We start from the raw sequence: 14,885 nt of genomic DNA on the forward strand, positions 1-14,885 counted from the left end.
GAGACTCGCTTCTGAAGTCGAGTGCAAAATTAAAGTATTTCAAAGAGGTGGAAGGGTGGCGGCGGAGGGGGATGAGGTCATGATCCACAAAACCCCTCCCACCTCCCAACAAAGAGAGAGCGATTCGGCTTCGCTTTGTCACACCAACGCTCGTAAGACAGGTGCGTATCGCTTGTTTCTAGTGAAACATCTGTGCGTAAAGTTAATCGTGTTTAAAAATAAATGAAACGGCGCTGTGTCAGACGAGCAGTCGTGTTGCATCCTTCGTTGCGTTACAACGTAGGCTGCGGCTAGGAACAGAATTTCAACCGCAGTGCACGAGGCGCCGTCCTCAGGTATATTACCCACACAGGACCTTTTCGTTTCTACACGCATTTAACTCGGAGCCTCCCCCGTAAAGACGGTGTTTGAAAATGAACAGGCGCTGGAGCGTTCAGTTGAGTTTATACAATGCGTGATCCGAGCCAAATACAACATATCGAGGCAAAATTCTATACGCCTTCTATCGAGCTAAAAAAAATGTAATGCCTGCTGCATTGTGGAGCTGTGAGCCTTTAAAAAAAAAAAAAAAATTCGGGAGAAACGGCAAGCGACTGAAGAGCCGTAGGGAAGTTCGTCGCAGTTGTGATTACGGGAGCGTGGATGCTCTTTGAGGGGACTCTATAGACAGCTCCCTTCAGCTCAGCGTTTCAGTCATGCCACATATTATTATGATAATTCACTCTCGTAGCTGGACGCCTCACAAATCTTAGGGCTTACATTTTCTCCATTGATACACCTGGATATTTACAGAAGGAGCTGGGGTCTATTATCTTGCTCAAGAGTGCTACAAAAACACAACTTCTGAGAAAGGATTCTGGATTCAAGCCTGCAACCTTCTTGTAGCATCCAGGTTCCTCAATATTTAAACTGAAATTCTGCTCTATCTCAGAAATTACTAATCCACAGTTATCACATGCATTGCTTAGGTCTGGGTACACCATGAACAACTAAAACAAGAAAAGCATTCCGCATTGCAGTTCGATTTAACCTTTAAGTCATTTGCTGCAGTAATTCTTCTGGGGGAAAGATTGACATGCAGCAGTTATACCACCAAATTACTGTTGGTTAAAAAAAACAAACATTAAAAACACTACAAATGTGGAAATAAATTGTCAACCATATTTATACATTTATTTATTACCAAAAGCAGGCTAACTGAAATTACTCACACCTGAATAATTGCATTACTCATAAGTCCTGGATTCAATTCTGTTTTCTTTGTTAGTTTTTAAAATATTTTTATAATTTTACCAGGTTTGGCTGATTACTGCACACTTGGAATCAGGGCCATTGGCTGGAGTAATCTGCATTCTGGGTGGAATTAATCGGGGGTTCAGTTTAGGGAACTAAGGCAGACGTGCAGCCTTTCAGAGAAAAAAATGTCACATGACCAGAGCAGTGGAGCAGCTTGCAATCAAGCGCAGCAGTCGCATCGCAGCTGCCTGGAGCAAAGCCTGCAGCATGCAGCAGGAGTGCAGTCTCCTGTGTAACGTGCTTTCATCAGACCCAATCAGTCAGCTTGGTTGGTGTTAATGTTTGTGGAGTTTTACTGCTTTTTACGGCAATGCATGCATGACATGATGTCAACAGAAGTGGCTATATTAAATAATCTTTTTTGAAATATTGAGTTTAATGTATTTATTTCAGATTTATATATATATATATATATATATATATATATATATATATATATATATATATAATATTGGTTGGTATGTTGGGTATATTGGGTCTGTCTTATGTTCATGTTTTAACTAAATGTGAAAAATAATAATAGTAATTTTTTAAAATTGTGTGCTGACTTTTTTTGCCATCGCCTGGGTGGTAAAGTGCGATCTCTGCATGTGCCGTATCAGGCAGTGAGTCTGCTGTAAACATCAGAGAGGCCGCGCGAAGCCTGATCAGAGCTACGCCTGTCCTCGCTGAGGATCCCCGTGGCTCTGGGGCTCTGTTGTCTGATTAGCTTAGCCGCCGCAGTTTCACAATCAGGGCCGTGATTCAGACTGGGAGGCCGCAGCCAGGATGAGTTTGCAGTTTTTGCGTGAAGTGACAGTAACGGTGACTGATTGCAATTAACTGTGATTGCAATTAATGAGCGAGTGCGTCTGGCATGGTCTATGGTGTTTGTAGCTAACATTATTACTGTAAGTATAGTGTTAAATTGTGTGTTAAAATTTAAAGCTCCCAGGCGGTTCAGTTGTTGAAAGTGTTGTTTCCACGAAAACAGGCTGAACCTTCGAGCAAAGGCATTTCAGGTCGGGGACTGGATGATGTCATTAGCCAAGTGATTGGGAGTCTGCACCAGCATGACACAATAGGTTCTGTTCCTCCCAGAGTAGTACGGGTCCAAGTACAGAGGGTTCTGCTGCATGAGCGCCCCCTAGCCACTCACAAGGTAACTACCAGACCTGGGTCACATACGAACCTGAAATACTTTGATTCTGGTAAAATTAGAAGACATTGCTGTGGATTTGTCAGTGAGTGGAACAGGAGGCCACATGGTAGAGGCAGAGACTCTTTGGCTTGACACAGTGCTGGATACCATCTAGTTTGTCAGTAAATAGATTGGGTGAATGGCCTGTTCTCATTGTTATATATTCTTATGTTCTTGGATCCCTGAGATTTTTTTGCCGAGCATTGTTGCTAACCAAAGCACACATGAATGAATGATTTATTGTCAGGATGAAGCAGGTCACATCACGTGCTGCACAGTTTTTCCCCCAGGCCAGTGCGAGATTGATTTCTTTGCTCAACCTTCAACGATTTGAGGTGGAGACATCCATCTGTTAACTGATGATTTCTGACTCCCAGTTCAGCGCTGAAAAACTGCACTCCACACACACAGCGCCCACCCACCCCCCAGACTGCAGTCCACACACACAGTGCCCCCCTCCCCCAGACTGCAGTCCACACTCACACAGTGCCCCCCGCTCCCCACAAGTGCCCCCTCCCCAAACTGCAGTCCACCACACCCCCCCCCAAACTGCAGTCCACACTCACACAGTGCCCCCCCTCCCCCAAACTGCAGTCCACACCACACAGTGCCCCCCTCCCCCAAACTGCAGTCCACACTCACACAATGCCCCCCCTCTCCCCCAAACTGCAGTCCACACTCACACTGTCGCCACTGCTTTTACCAGGCATACAGGCATTCTCCACCCGGACCATTCATCAGCACCAGGAGGAGAGCCGTTACTTCACAACACCACCTGGCGGTACATTAAACAAAGCATGGCTCTCAGGTCCTTGGGGGGTGGGGGTCAGACAGATCACATCCATTTGCTTTGTCCCTGACTGGAGAAAACGGGGAGGACTATAGTGAACAAACACACACAAGCAAACGGTGAGGACTATAGTGAACAAACACACACAAGCAAACGGTGAGGACTATAGTGAACAAACACACACAAGCACTTATTCAGAATCCTTGATGTCGACAAAGCATCTTTGATTATTGCTGCCTGCAGACAGACCATCGCCATCATCACTGAAAGTGATGCGAACAGACTTTTGGAGAATCTAAGATTTCCAGTTGACCAAGATCTGAATTTTTTAATGCCACTTTGGGAAAACTAACAGGACTTGACTCACACCTTAACTATATTTAAAAACTCAGAAAGACGCAGCAAATTCCATAGATAATCATGCAGAAACCAACTATGGCCAACTATGGAGGCTTCCGTGTATACTTGATTGGTTCAGAGTGGGATACTGATGATTTTTGTGGGTGATGGTCACCATGAGAGGCAGACTCTGGCGTACCCTTGGTTTTTCTGTAATCAGCCAATCAACAGCCACACTAAATTGATGCCACACCATATTTCCCCTGACAATATCACATCTGCCTGCAGCCAGGGTTGGTATTAAAGGTTTCAGAGTTTGTGATATATTTCCTCCGACTTGACCTAACCAGCATCTTGGGTCAAACACTCTACGTCAGCTATCAGCAATTGGGGCACTGGTCAACAGTCTGCACTGTCCAGAGATCAGTACATTTGTGCATTTGAGCATTGAGGAAACCAGACTATGGAACAAACTTGGATAGAGTCTGTTATATGAGAATCAAAAGAGATATGTAGTGCTTGTGCTTAAATCCGTTTTCTACACCACAGAGGTTAGTCTGAACAGCCCTCCGAGGCATTTCACACTCCCCTATTAGGAACCCCACCCCCACCATCGTACACCATCCCCAAAATGTCACTTGCATATCAGTCCGTTATAACTGAACCAGCTCTGAGGGTCTAGTGCATGCTATTCCCTGTCCCAGTCTTGTGCGCTTCTGTCTGCTGGCCAACTGAAGATCCAGGTGGGCACATTTTTCTGATCCAGGATTACCTCCAATGTCAGTCAACAGCCCATGATCCAGACGTGTTTTAACTCTTATGAAAAACTACCTTTTTGTGTAATTTAATATTTTAAAATAGTTTAGAGATTGTATTACAATGCTTTTTGCTACTTTCCGTCATGCAACAGAAGGAGCATCCTCTGTGATGTGTGGGGTATGCTTGCCCGAATCCCTTCCTGAACTACAATATGGCCGATTATGTGTTGTCATCTGGGCTTCCACAGTTAACCTGACACAAGATTATTGAAATATAAGACTTTGTACATTTAAATATACACTAATATATTGTACAAAATATTTCATAAGGGTATTGATTCATAAGCGTACAGTACTTTACTAACGTTGAAAAAAAAGCTGCTTTTAATTCCATTCACCAGTGATTTCCTGTGGATTTGTTAACCACCCCACTTGCTTCCTATGAACACTGGGGAAGTTCCAGTGTCTTTGGAGGCCCCATAATTATCCTTTTTAGAGCTCTGTAAATATGTTTTAACAAAAAACAAATGTCAATGTTAATGTGGGAAAAAAAAAAATTGACAGAATGTTTTTAAAAGGTTATTCATAGATACTGACAGAAACTACGAGACAAGATGTGACTGTTAAGCATACAAAGCATTTAATACGAGTCCCAGAAGCTTCAGTTTTATGAAGGGGAAAGCACAGATGTTGAAACATAGTGAGTCACTTTTGTTTGAACTGTGACTGCACCCCACAGACAATGTGGTGACAATCCAGTTTGAGTGCAATGAGGCAGCCACTGGAAGGAAAAATTAATTTTTACAAGGAGCAGAATTGTAAACGGGCCCAAAATTGAAAGAGAGATTTGTTTATTCTGATCGCTTTAGTCGGGAGATCCCATAAAATTGTTTTGAAAATGTAAAATAAAATCTAACAGATACCAAAATGTGCAAATTAGCATTGCAAGGGGCAGATAACTCCCATATCATCAGAGTAGAATCTCTTGAAAGACGACTCACTTCTGTAATCATTAAACAAACTACGAATCCTTAAAAAGGACTCTAATCTTTAAAACGTTCCAGGCATTTATCCAGGCTTGCTGAACCCTGTGTTTTGTCAACTAAACACTTAAATTGCCGTTTCATGTCCAATATACATTGACTTACTCCATAAACATTCAGTTTTCATTTCAAGCACCAGTTAGACAGACTGTATATGCTGAAATAATGTACGTTGATCCATTTTGATTTAGATTTTTTTGAGAGAGAGACAGAAAGAGAAGGGGGAGAACGTGTCATTTAACCTTTTTGAAATTCACAGTTGATTTGACAGTTGCTCAGGACTCCTTGAACGCAGCCCAGGGCTTTTTGATTCCAAATCCGTGACCGACCCCTAGATAATTTGGCATCTGCTTTTGCAAGACAGACACATTTTTCCCTAATCTATCGTGTACGCTGCTGGCCATAGGCTAACATACTGCTGAGCGTCATCGATTTGGCTCACCCTGTCACAGAGCATGCATGTACCGTGGAGCTGCTGTACATGTCGCATGATGCATGCGCTGACGCAGTGTGCATGTCGCATGCATGCGCTGACGCAGCGGGAGCGCCCAGGAGCAGCCGCCATTACGGAGTATGAACTGCGCCGCCGCCGACCGGGGCCCGGCAGCCCCCTGTACGCCGCGGCACAAAGCCGGCGGCAGCGGCGCTCAGGGAGGGAGGGGTTTGATCGGCTGGGTAGTCCCCGTCTCTTTGTGCTGCCAGTGATCCCCTTTGGCTAATCAGAACCCCCCCCCCCCCGGGTCTGCCTGCGCCAGCTGCACGTAGGCTCTCATCCCGGGGGACGAGCGCACTGCGCGGCTCAGCTCAGCCGCGGGACTGCGGGAGGGGAGGAGCTTATCGCTCACAGCGCACGCTTTGGAGGTCGCAGTATCACAGTGTGTCTGTAACCGCCATTGCCTTTCACTGCACCCATTCACACCGTCTCTGCAGAGAGTGACCCAGAAAGGTCCACATCCTCTGTAAACCACGTTCGGCAGCGGTCATGTACATGAAAGAAAACGGGTTACCCTACACTGACTGCATCTTCACAGTGGACACATAACATATTCATAAGCGCCGCATAAGAATAACGTAACGTATTAACTATTCATTGTGTGTAATTGCATGCTTCACAGAGCATAGTGTTAATAATGATCGCAGCTGAAACTGCAGTTTATTTCCGGTGAATGCTGTCAGATGAGTTCTCAGCATGCAGTAACATGCAGTTAATACTTCATGCGGCTGTTGTGTCACTCTTGTGTAGTTCTTATGAATATGTTATGAATGCAGTATGACAGTTCAGTTCGTGTGAAGCTGTGGAGGTCGAAAAAAACCATGAATGGCTCTGCGGCACTGGGAAAATCATGTTGAGTCTGAAAAGCCTATCTAATTATGAAGACATCTAAAGATATCTAATTTCACGAGAGGGTGGCTTCAAATTAATGAAAGACAAAGAGGAAGAGATGCAAGATTTGTAATAATGACAAAAACAATAAAGGAAAAAAATCCAATAAAATCATTTAATTATCAGACATGAGAAGGACACGTGACCCTTTAACACGGAGCACGAAACGCCATGTCCTGGCCGCCGCGTTCGTTGACAATCACAAGGGGTACGACGCCGCACACAGGGTAAGACCAAAGAAGACAGGCGCACGTCTTCAGGCTCGTATGGGAAACTCTGGGGTCGGGAGCCTAAGAAACTCTGGGGTCGGGAGCCTAAGAAACTCTGGGGTCGGGAGCCTAAGAAACTCTGGGGTGGGGCTAAGCAAACTGCTGGGGTCGGGAGCCTCAAGAGCATCTGGGCGGGGTAGCCTAAGAAATTCTGGTCGGGCCCCTCAAAAACTTGGGTTCCGGGCAAAAACGCCCTAAGAAACCAGCTGGGGTCGGAGCCTAAGAAACTCTGGGGTCGGGAGCCTAAGAAACTCTGGGGTCGGGAGCCTAAGAAACTCTGGGGTCGGGAGCCTAAGAACTCTGGGGTCGGGAGCCTAAGAAACTCTGGGGTCGGGAGCCTAAGAAACTCTGGGGTCGGGAACCTAATAAACTCTGGGGTCGGGAGCCTAAGAAACTCTGGGGTCGGGAGCCTAAGAAACTCTGGGGTCGGGAGCCTAAGAAACTCTGGGGTCGGGAGCCTAAGAAACTCTGGGGTCGGGAGCCTAAGAAACTCTGGGGTCGGGAGCCTAAGAAACTCTGGGGTCGGGAGCCTAAGAAACTCTGGGGTCGGGAGCCTAAGAAACTCTGGGGTTGGGGCTCCATGGCGGAGGCCGCCCGCACGCCGCCGGGCTGGCGGGGAAAGCGCTTAAAGGGGCGGGGTGGGAAATCACACGCCGGCCGCCGGCCGCTCGGCTTTCCCCTGACCTTCGCTGGCGCTCGCGGGGCAGTCTGGAGCGAGGGGTTTACAGACCAGAGGAGGGGGAAAAGGGTAATTACTTCACCACTCTTCGGCTCTCCTGTTCTTAAAACTTGGGTTCCTTTGGCAATAAACGCCCTGTGAAATCCACAACACCAGCTTTTTATTCGCCATTAAAAGGCACCTTGAGCCTTACTGAGCAAAGGAAAAGGGTTCGGTTTTTGAATAAGGTTTTGCCTTATTCAACCAGCCTTGCAAGGGACACACATGCTGGAGGGTTCAACTAATCCATTTTTGCAGGGTTAATATTTCGATAACAAGTGCTAATTATTTTCCATCCCAAGCTGATAAATAGATTTAAAAGAAATTGTAATTCCACCCATCAATCCATTTTCTAAACTGCTTACTCCTGGTCAAGGTCGCGGGAGAGGGGGGGAGTTCGGGGGGGGGGGGGGGATGGGGCAGCAAGAGCCTATCCCAGGATGCATTGGGTGAAAGGCAGGAATACACCCTGGAGAGGTCACTAATCCATCGCAGGGTCCATAACACCACTCACGCACACATTCATTCCCCAAGAACAGTTTTGACTCTCCAATTAACCTGCATGCATGACTTTGGACTGTGGGAGGAAACAATGGGAGAACATGACAGTAGGGCCTCGGTCAGGATTCAAACTCGCCAACTTCTTGCAGCGAGACCTTCGGCACTAACCTGGGTCCTCAGGAATGAATGTGCATTTCTCTGATTATGACGATGAATATTATCCAGTGCAGGGCATGAATGATTTTTCAGCGTAGGTAAGAAAGGAACAAGTTCACAAATTACAAAATCACCCCAGAGCACGCTACACAAACATGTGCACGTGTGTTTGCACACACACTTACGCAAGCGTGCGATTACAAATGCAGAACCATCCCTGCCCTCCGGTCTGCCATAAGCAACCATAGCCTTTCATCTCTCAGCCGCTGTTAGTCTTCTCACAAACACAGCAAACAAGGAACTCGCCATCATTTTTCATACTTAAGCCATCCTATTGTCAAAGGGAGATGACAAAAAAAGAAAAAGCTGGCAGCAGCTCATTGTTAAAGCATCCTGTCTCTGGCAGCAGCGGAACAGCCGAAAGTGTGGCTGCAACCCTCAAATTTAGGCTGGAATTCTCCCTCCCAGCTTTGTGCTTTTCACCTGGAGCTTGCAACAAGAAGGTGAACAAGTAACAAGCTTCTCAATGCGTGATTTTCAACAACAAAAGGCAAAACCTAAACCGAAAGCAGATGGATTTCACTTCAACCCCATCCTCACAAACGCAAATTTTGTTATATTATGTTCAATGAAACACTCAAAGGACTTCACCCATGCCATAGCTGTCAGATGGACAATGCATTTCCAGATGGTAGATTTCTCTACGAGATTATCCCCAATCCCCCTTCCAAATGATTCAGATCGCCAAGAATCTTTACGGGATTAATTTGTGCTCGCTCCCCGTCATGCGGTGTTTTGCCCGGACCACAGGGTCGCGTGTGCATGCGTGCGAGTGGACTGCGTGTGATTGAGAGAGAGGGCCTCGCTCGATGGCGGGAGGGCATTCAATCAGGCAGGAGTGTCTGCCGCGTCGGTGGGCAGCCCATCGAATCTGCATTTGTGTTCCCCTGCAGACGGCTAAACTGCTTTATTACCGACACCCCCTTTAAGGACATGGCGGTTACCGTGGCAACCGCTCGGCCAGGGCACTTGGGCTCAGGCCTGCTCCAGACCTGTTGGAGGGCGGGGAGGGAGGGGAGGAGGGCGAGGCGAGGTGGTGCGCGGGGCGGGGAGCGCGACTTCGGTTCCCTGCTTACCTTGTCCTCCATGATCATGGACGAGCCCCCGTGGATCCCCAGGATGGGTATGAGAGTCTGGGAGGAAATAAAATCCAAAATCTGCGCGATGGCCTCCTGGTCAGTCCCGTCCCCGAAGACCAGGCCGTGTATCTTTGTGCCGGACATTATGTCGCACACGTGGGTGATGATGCTCTTGGGGTCGGTCTCGTTCGCCATTAGCGTCACCAGGTTGACGTCGATGGGGTCGTCCTTGGTCCACAGGGCCCGGATCTCGCGGTCCGAAATGTAGCGGGTCCGTCCCAGGATGACCGCAATGTTCAGTATGGGGACCTTCTCCGCCGCGCCCAGAGACACGCTTGCCTGCCACAGCAAGGCCGGGAGAGCCAGCAGCACCAGCCGCAAAATCCCCATGGCGACCCTGTTCATCCCCTGCAGGACAGCCGTGGAGACGGAGAAACAGAGTATCAGTAGCCTGCTACTACCTTTCCTGTATTGGAACATAGTATAAATTTATACTTAAATGCAAAGGTATCGGGACAGTGACACAGTTTTTGATGTTTCAGCTCTGTATTCAAGGACATTGGATGTGAAATAAAACAATGAACATGAAGTTTAAGTGCAAGCTTTCAGCTTTAATATGAGGGTAAATGCATCCATGTTGGGTGATCTGTGTAGAAATTCTATATATGCACCCCACCACACACCATACTTGCCTGTAATACATACTATCTGGAATACTTTACTGTTATCACTGTAAGATATTCATTGTTAAGTCAACCCTGATAGAATACATTGGACTTCCTGTTGTACTCTTGTAAACTCATGCTAAGGCTAAATTAACGCAGAGTATTTTACTTTTGAAAACCGTTCCTGCAGATCCCTGAAAGTTTTCATTTAAAGTTCCAAACGGTGGTATTTACCAAAAAGTATGTTCATGTGAGAGAGGAGTTTCTGTTCTGAATAGTGATGAAATTATTTATTTTAAAAATGGTCAGTAGTCTGTCTGAAGTACTGAAGTACTGTTTTTCACTGAATCGTTTGACCCAGGTCTGCCGTACATTCCCTGATAAGGACATAGATTACGCTCTCCCCGACACACTGTACATAGAAAGTGACATTATGTCACTGCAAACGAGAGAGTTTAACTGCTGCATCAAGATGCCCTGAACGATAGTAGCTACTGTTTATGTGTGTGTGTGTCTCTATGTGCATGCATGCGCATACATGTGTAGACTATAATATAATCTGGCATGGTTTGAATTTACTTGTGCCTCCACATAATCCATCCATTTATACTGCTGGTTATGTACTGGAGGAATTTGTACTTGTATTTCCCCATATTGGATTCAAACCTGCAAGCTCCTGGTAACAGGTCGTATCCCTCCTGAAAGCGGCCATGGTGCTGCCGTAGCCTGAATGCGCTTACCTTTCCTAGCACTTCCTCTGAATAGGGCACACCTTATCGTGCATAATGCATGGAAACCCTGGTGAACGAGAGAGTTTTGCATGTAATTAATAGGGCTTAAAATTGCTCTGACGACTCCGGGCTCGTGATTTTCTACCGCTTCTGACTGTAATGCATGCACGCGGCGGTCGGGAAGGAAAACGAACTGCCATGATAACCGTCACAACAAACGGTGTAGGCGTGGTGAGGTCATCTTGATATGCGCATCATGGATTGCATTAACGAACATGTCCAGGAGCTGTGTGAAATACTGTTAGTGGTCGACTGAGGGAGTCCCTAATTTTACGGCATGCATTGGTAAGGTTTTATCTGCTGCTGCCCACTGGATCACTCACTGGTCTGTAATAATTGCCATTTGAAGGCTAGAGACACGGCTGAATATAGGCTAACAGTCCTAAACCACACATACGTGTTGACATGCACCAAAGCCAGCAGGTACGTGTACAGCACACGAATGAATTTAAAGCGTTACACACGTCGGCGCGCGCGTGCGAACGAGCATGGACTGTGAATACCGTTGTGCGTCTGCAGCTGAAGCCTATAGAAGTCTGCGTATTGTGCATCCAACGTTAATGATGTTTTCACGATTCATTATATTGATGGCAAAATAATGCAGGAGTATCCTATTATCGGCAAATACACACAATAAAGAGAAGGGGGCTTTACTATTGATTCAGCAACTTTGTCAGCTATTAAAAGGCGCGTCATGTCGGGGCAAAGAAACAGCGACATACATTGGCTAATCATATTAAAAAGCAGCGAGATGAATGTCTGTATTTGCACACATCAGGCATTCCCGATGTAAACTTCATATGAGCGTTCACCTGCCCCTCTCCGCGCAAGTGATTTTGTTCTCACAATTTTCACATTTTATTAGACCTGTTCCAGCTGGACCATCGTTGGATCAGTTTTTCTGTAGTCATGTAATTATTTGTGCGCTGGATCAATTCATCAACCTTTCCGCAGTGGAGTGAGATACGTTTCGGAGCCGGTATAGTCTTGCTATAGAAATTTAGTCTGCAGTGACTCGCGTTTTCCTTCGGAATTTTTAGTGTGGCGAGACAATACGAGGATTTCGCTGAACACAAATCTTCCCGCTACACTATGTCGTTGATAGATAAATGACGCATCTGCGTTGGCGCAGTGTGAATGCGCGTGGTGCTGGCCGAACCTCTTAAATCCACCTTTAAAAATGGAAATGTTCCGCGTGCATTTCTGAACACGTCAGCGAATTACAGCTGACATCTTGATTTCTGTTTTTACATCACGGATATGCTGGGGATACGTCAGTGAAAGTCATTTGTCCTGGTCTTAGTATCACAAAATATTTACACGTTAAATATAGTATTATGTGCATTATTTTCCATAAAATCCTTTCCGTTCCGTCCCAGTTGCTTTAAGGTATTCTCTTGCCATTTCTACCTTGGCTATGGCATTACCAAAATAGTTGTGATTCTTCAAACACGACATTTAAGGTTCAATTTATATTTGAATACTTGAATGTATGCTGTACAAAACCAAATGTTGATATTTAAACCTGCTGCGTCTCCTTATGTAATAGGCCGTTCATTGTACACCTGAGTTCGGTGAACACCTGTATACACGGATTTAGATGACACACGAGCCCCCCCGCCCCCGGCCCACTCCAAACGCTTAGCAATTTTGTCATTCAGCACAAATTACGTTTTATCTCTCGTATTGATTACACATAAATGGAAATGAATAGACATGTCTGTGCTGTCTGATAATGAACAAAAATGAACACTGGTTGCTGATTTTGTTCGCACAGTTGCTGCAGTAAAAACAGAAAGAAAGATAAACTCCTCCCCTGTTGTACTAAGCACAATCAAATGCAAAACCTGCGTAGCTACAACGTGACTGCATTCCGAGCATGAAAGAATTTAGACGTAAATTCATTTTGATTTCTCATTAACTTCCATGGAACAATCATTATACAATAGCGACCCCCAATGGCGTCAATTACGTCCTGATACTTCTCATAGCTGGCATGAATAGGTCCTATGGTATTTCTAGGACACAGGCTACATTCAATGTCACTAAACGTAGTTCTAGATTTGAATATCGGAAGGAGGCACAGACTGGTAAGGATTTCCTTTGAGTACTCCCACGTCTGAGATGACTCAATGAACATTTACGAACGCATATACTCCCTTGCAAGCCACTAACCAAGGAATGAAAGTATTCAAAGTTGATCTACGAATGAAAAAAAATCTGCAATGAATTAAGCCGAAGTATAACCGTCATTTCGGTCTTTATCCACAATTTATCAACGCCGTGCCCATTCAAATACACACATGACAATAGCGCTATTCGGTTATCATTCACTGCAGTCGCAAACCCTCGCAGCTTTTAAGACGGAGGAAATATGACTTGTCACCACGACTATGACTAAAAAATACAATACTGTATATGTAAAAGACATGAATGAGTAGTTCTGTTTGATCTCTTGAGAAAATGTCTATAAGACTGCAGTAGTTTCAGGGCGAGTGTAGCAATAAACCTCGTTCTGTATTCCCACGTTGGAAAAAAAAATCACTGCAGCCTGCAATTCACGAAGAAATGTTTGAGTATTCTCAATAACAAATTGAAATTCCACCGACAACGACCACGAAACAAATTGTAACAATCTCGCGGTGTGAATAATTATAACATAACGGAAAAGATCTGCATTTCTTTCTCTTTGCAGCAAGATCGCACTTTGGCGAGCTATGCGCGTGGAATGGAATGTCGCCACTCGTTTGGGGTAAAACAAAGAAACATAAACTATAATTAAATGATAAATAAATGCATATACTTACAGCATCTCTCTTCCACATTGCTCCACGATTGTAGTCTGAGAAGACATTGTAACGGGGGTCTTCCCTTAAACAGCCCTGTTGTAAATATGGATAATAATTTCCACCGGAAAAGCCCCTAACTTAGCCCCCCAAAAACACAGAATCACATAAATCCAACCGTCTTCATTGTCTTGGGATTTCCGCGATCATTCCTTGGCCCTGCATCATCGAGTTTCCCAACAGTAGCGAGGACTCGACAGCCAGAATGTTAATTGAATCCGCCAGACGTGTGAAATATGTAATTCTGCGGTAGGACTGCTGGACGGAGCAATAGAGCTCGCGCTGCGCTCCGCATTCCTCGCAGCTCTTTGGGAACTGAGGGGCTCGGGCAGGAACACGTCCTTAAGGTGAACAGGAGAATTACACTCTGCTTCAGAGCGAAGACGAGACCGCGAGCAATGCAATGCAGTAAAACTTCAGCTCCGGCATGTGAACTTGAGGACAACCATTGTATTTTAACGTTTTCTCCAGGATGATTAAAATGACACTACCAAAACGTCGCCTCTGTACACTTGTATTTTCAAAAACACCTCTCAACACCAGGGGATAAATAATTTCCCCAAAACTGTCGTTTTCAAGATTGTACTGAGGTATATGAAATTACGAGATCTTATGTGTGTTGGTATTACTTTGAAGTCGAGCTTCTTGCAACGCAATTCAGTTTTGTATGGCAGTAACCTGGATTGCTTCATGCAAGGGTTGCCTCTCAGTGACGTAGTCTGCTCTCATTTGAAATTCCACATGTCTCCACCAAAGCCGTATCTGCAGCTCCAACTCTACCGTTCAGTTCAATAAAAGACGCGCGCAGTCATCTCCGTAAAATAAAAACGCGAGTCCCAAAAGGAAACGGATAGTGCTCATCCAACTGGAAAGCATCATCCATCTGATAATGACTGGAAGCAAAGTGGAACGAAACTGAACACCAGGATTCGGTTTTGACGACGGCAGCAAGATTTTGGCAATATACAGCCTAACATTCATTGATCTGTCGACAAACGATTAATCTATGT

General features: G+C 45.5%; 1 protein-coding gene across 1 annotated transcript; it reads right to left on the bottom strand.

Moving 5' to 3' along the window:
- Positions 1 to 6,210: 6,210 nt before the first annotated feature.
- Positions 6,211 to 14,305, bottom strand: LOC135244064 (glutamate receptor ionotropic, NMDA 2A-like). The gene is made up of 4 exons (XM_064316262.1): positions 13,837 to 14,305; positions 9,571 to 9,981; positions 9,409 to 9,486; positions 6,211 to 6,222 (listed from the first exon to the last, which is right to left on the bottom strand). Exons 1-4 carry the CDS (start codon positions 13,852 to 13,854, stop codon positions 6,211 to 6,213), a joined length of 519 nt encoding a protein of 172 aa, XP_064172332.1. The 5' UTR covers positions 13,855 to 14,305.
- Between the last annotated feature and the right edge of the window lie 580 nt (positions 14,306 to 14,885).

Source organism: Anguilla rostrata, chromosome 17 (genome assembly GCF_018555375.3).
Source record: "Anguilla rostrata isolate EN2019 chromosome 17, ASM1855537v3, whole genome shotgun sequence".
Classification (NCBI taxonomy): domain Eukaryota; kingdom Metazoa; phylum Chordata; class Actinopteri; order Anguilliformes; family Anguillidae; genus Anguilla; species Anguilla rostrata.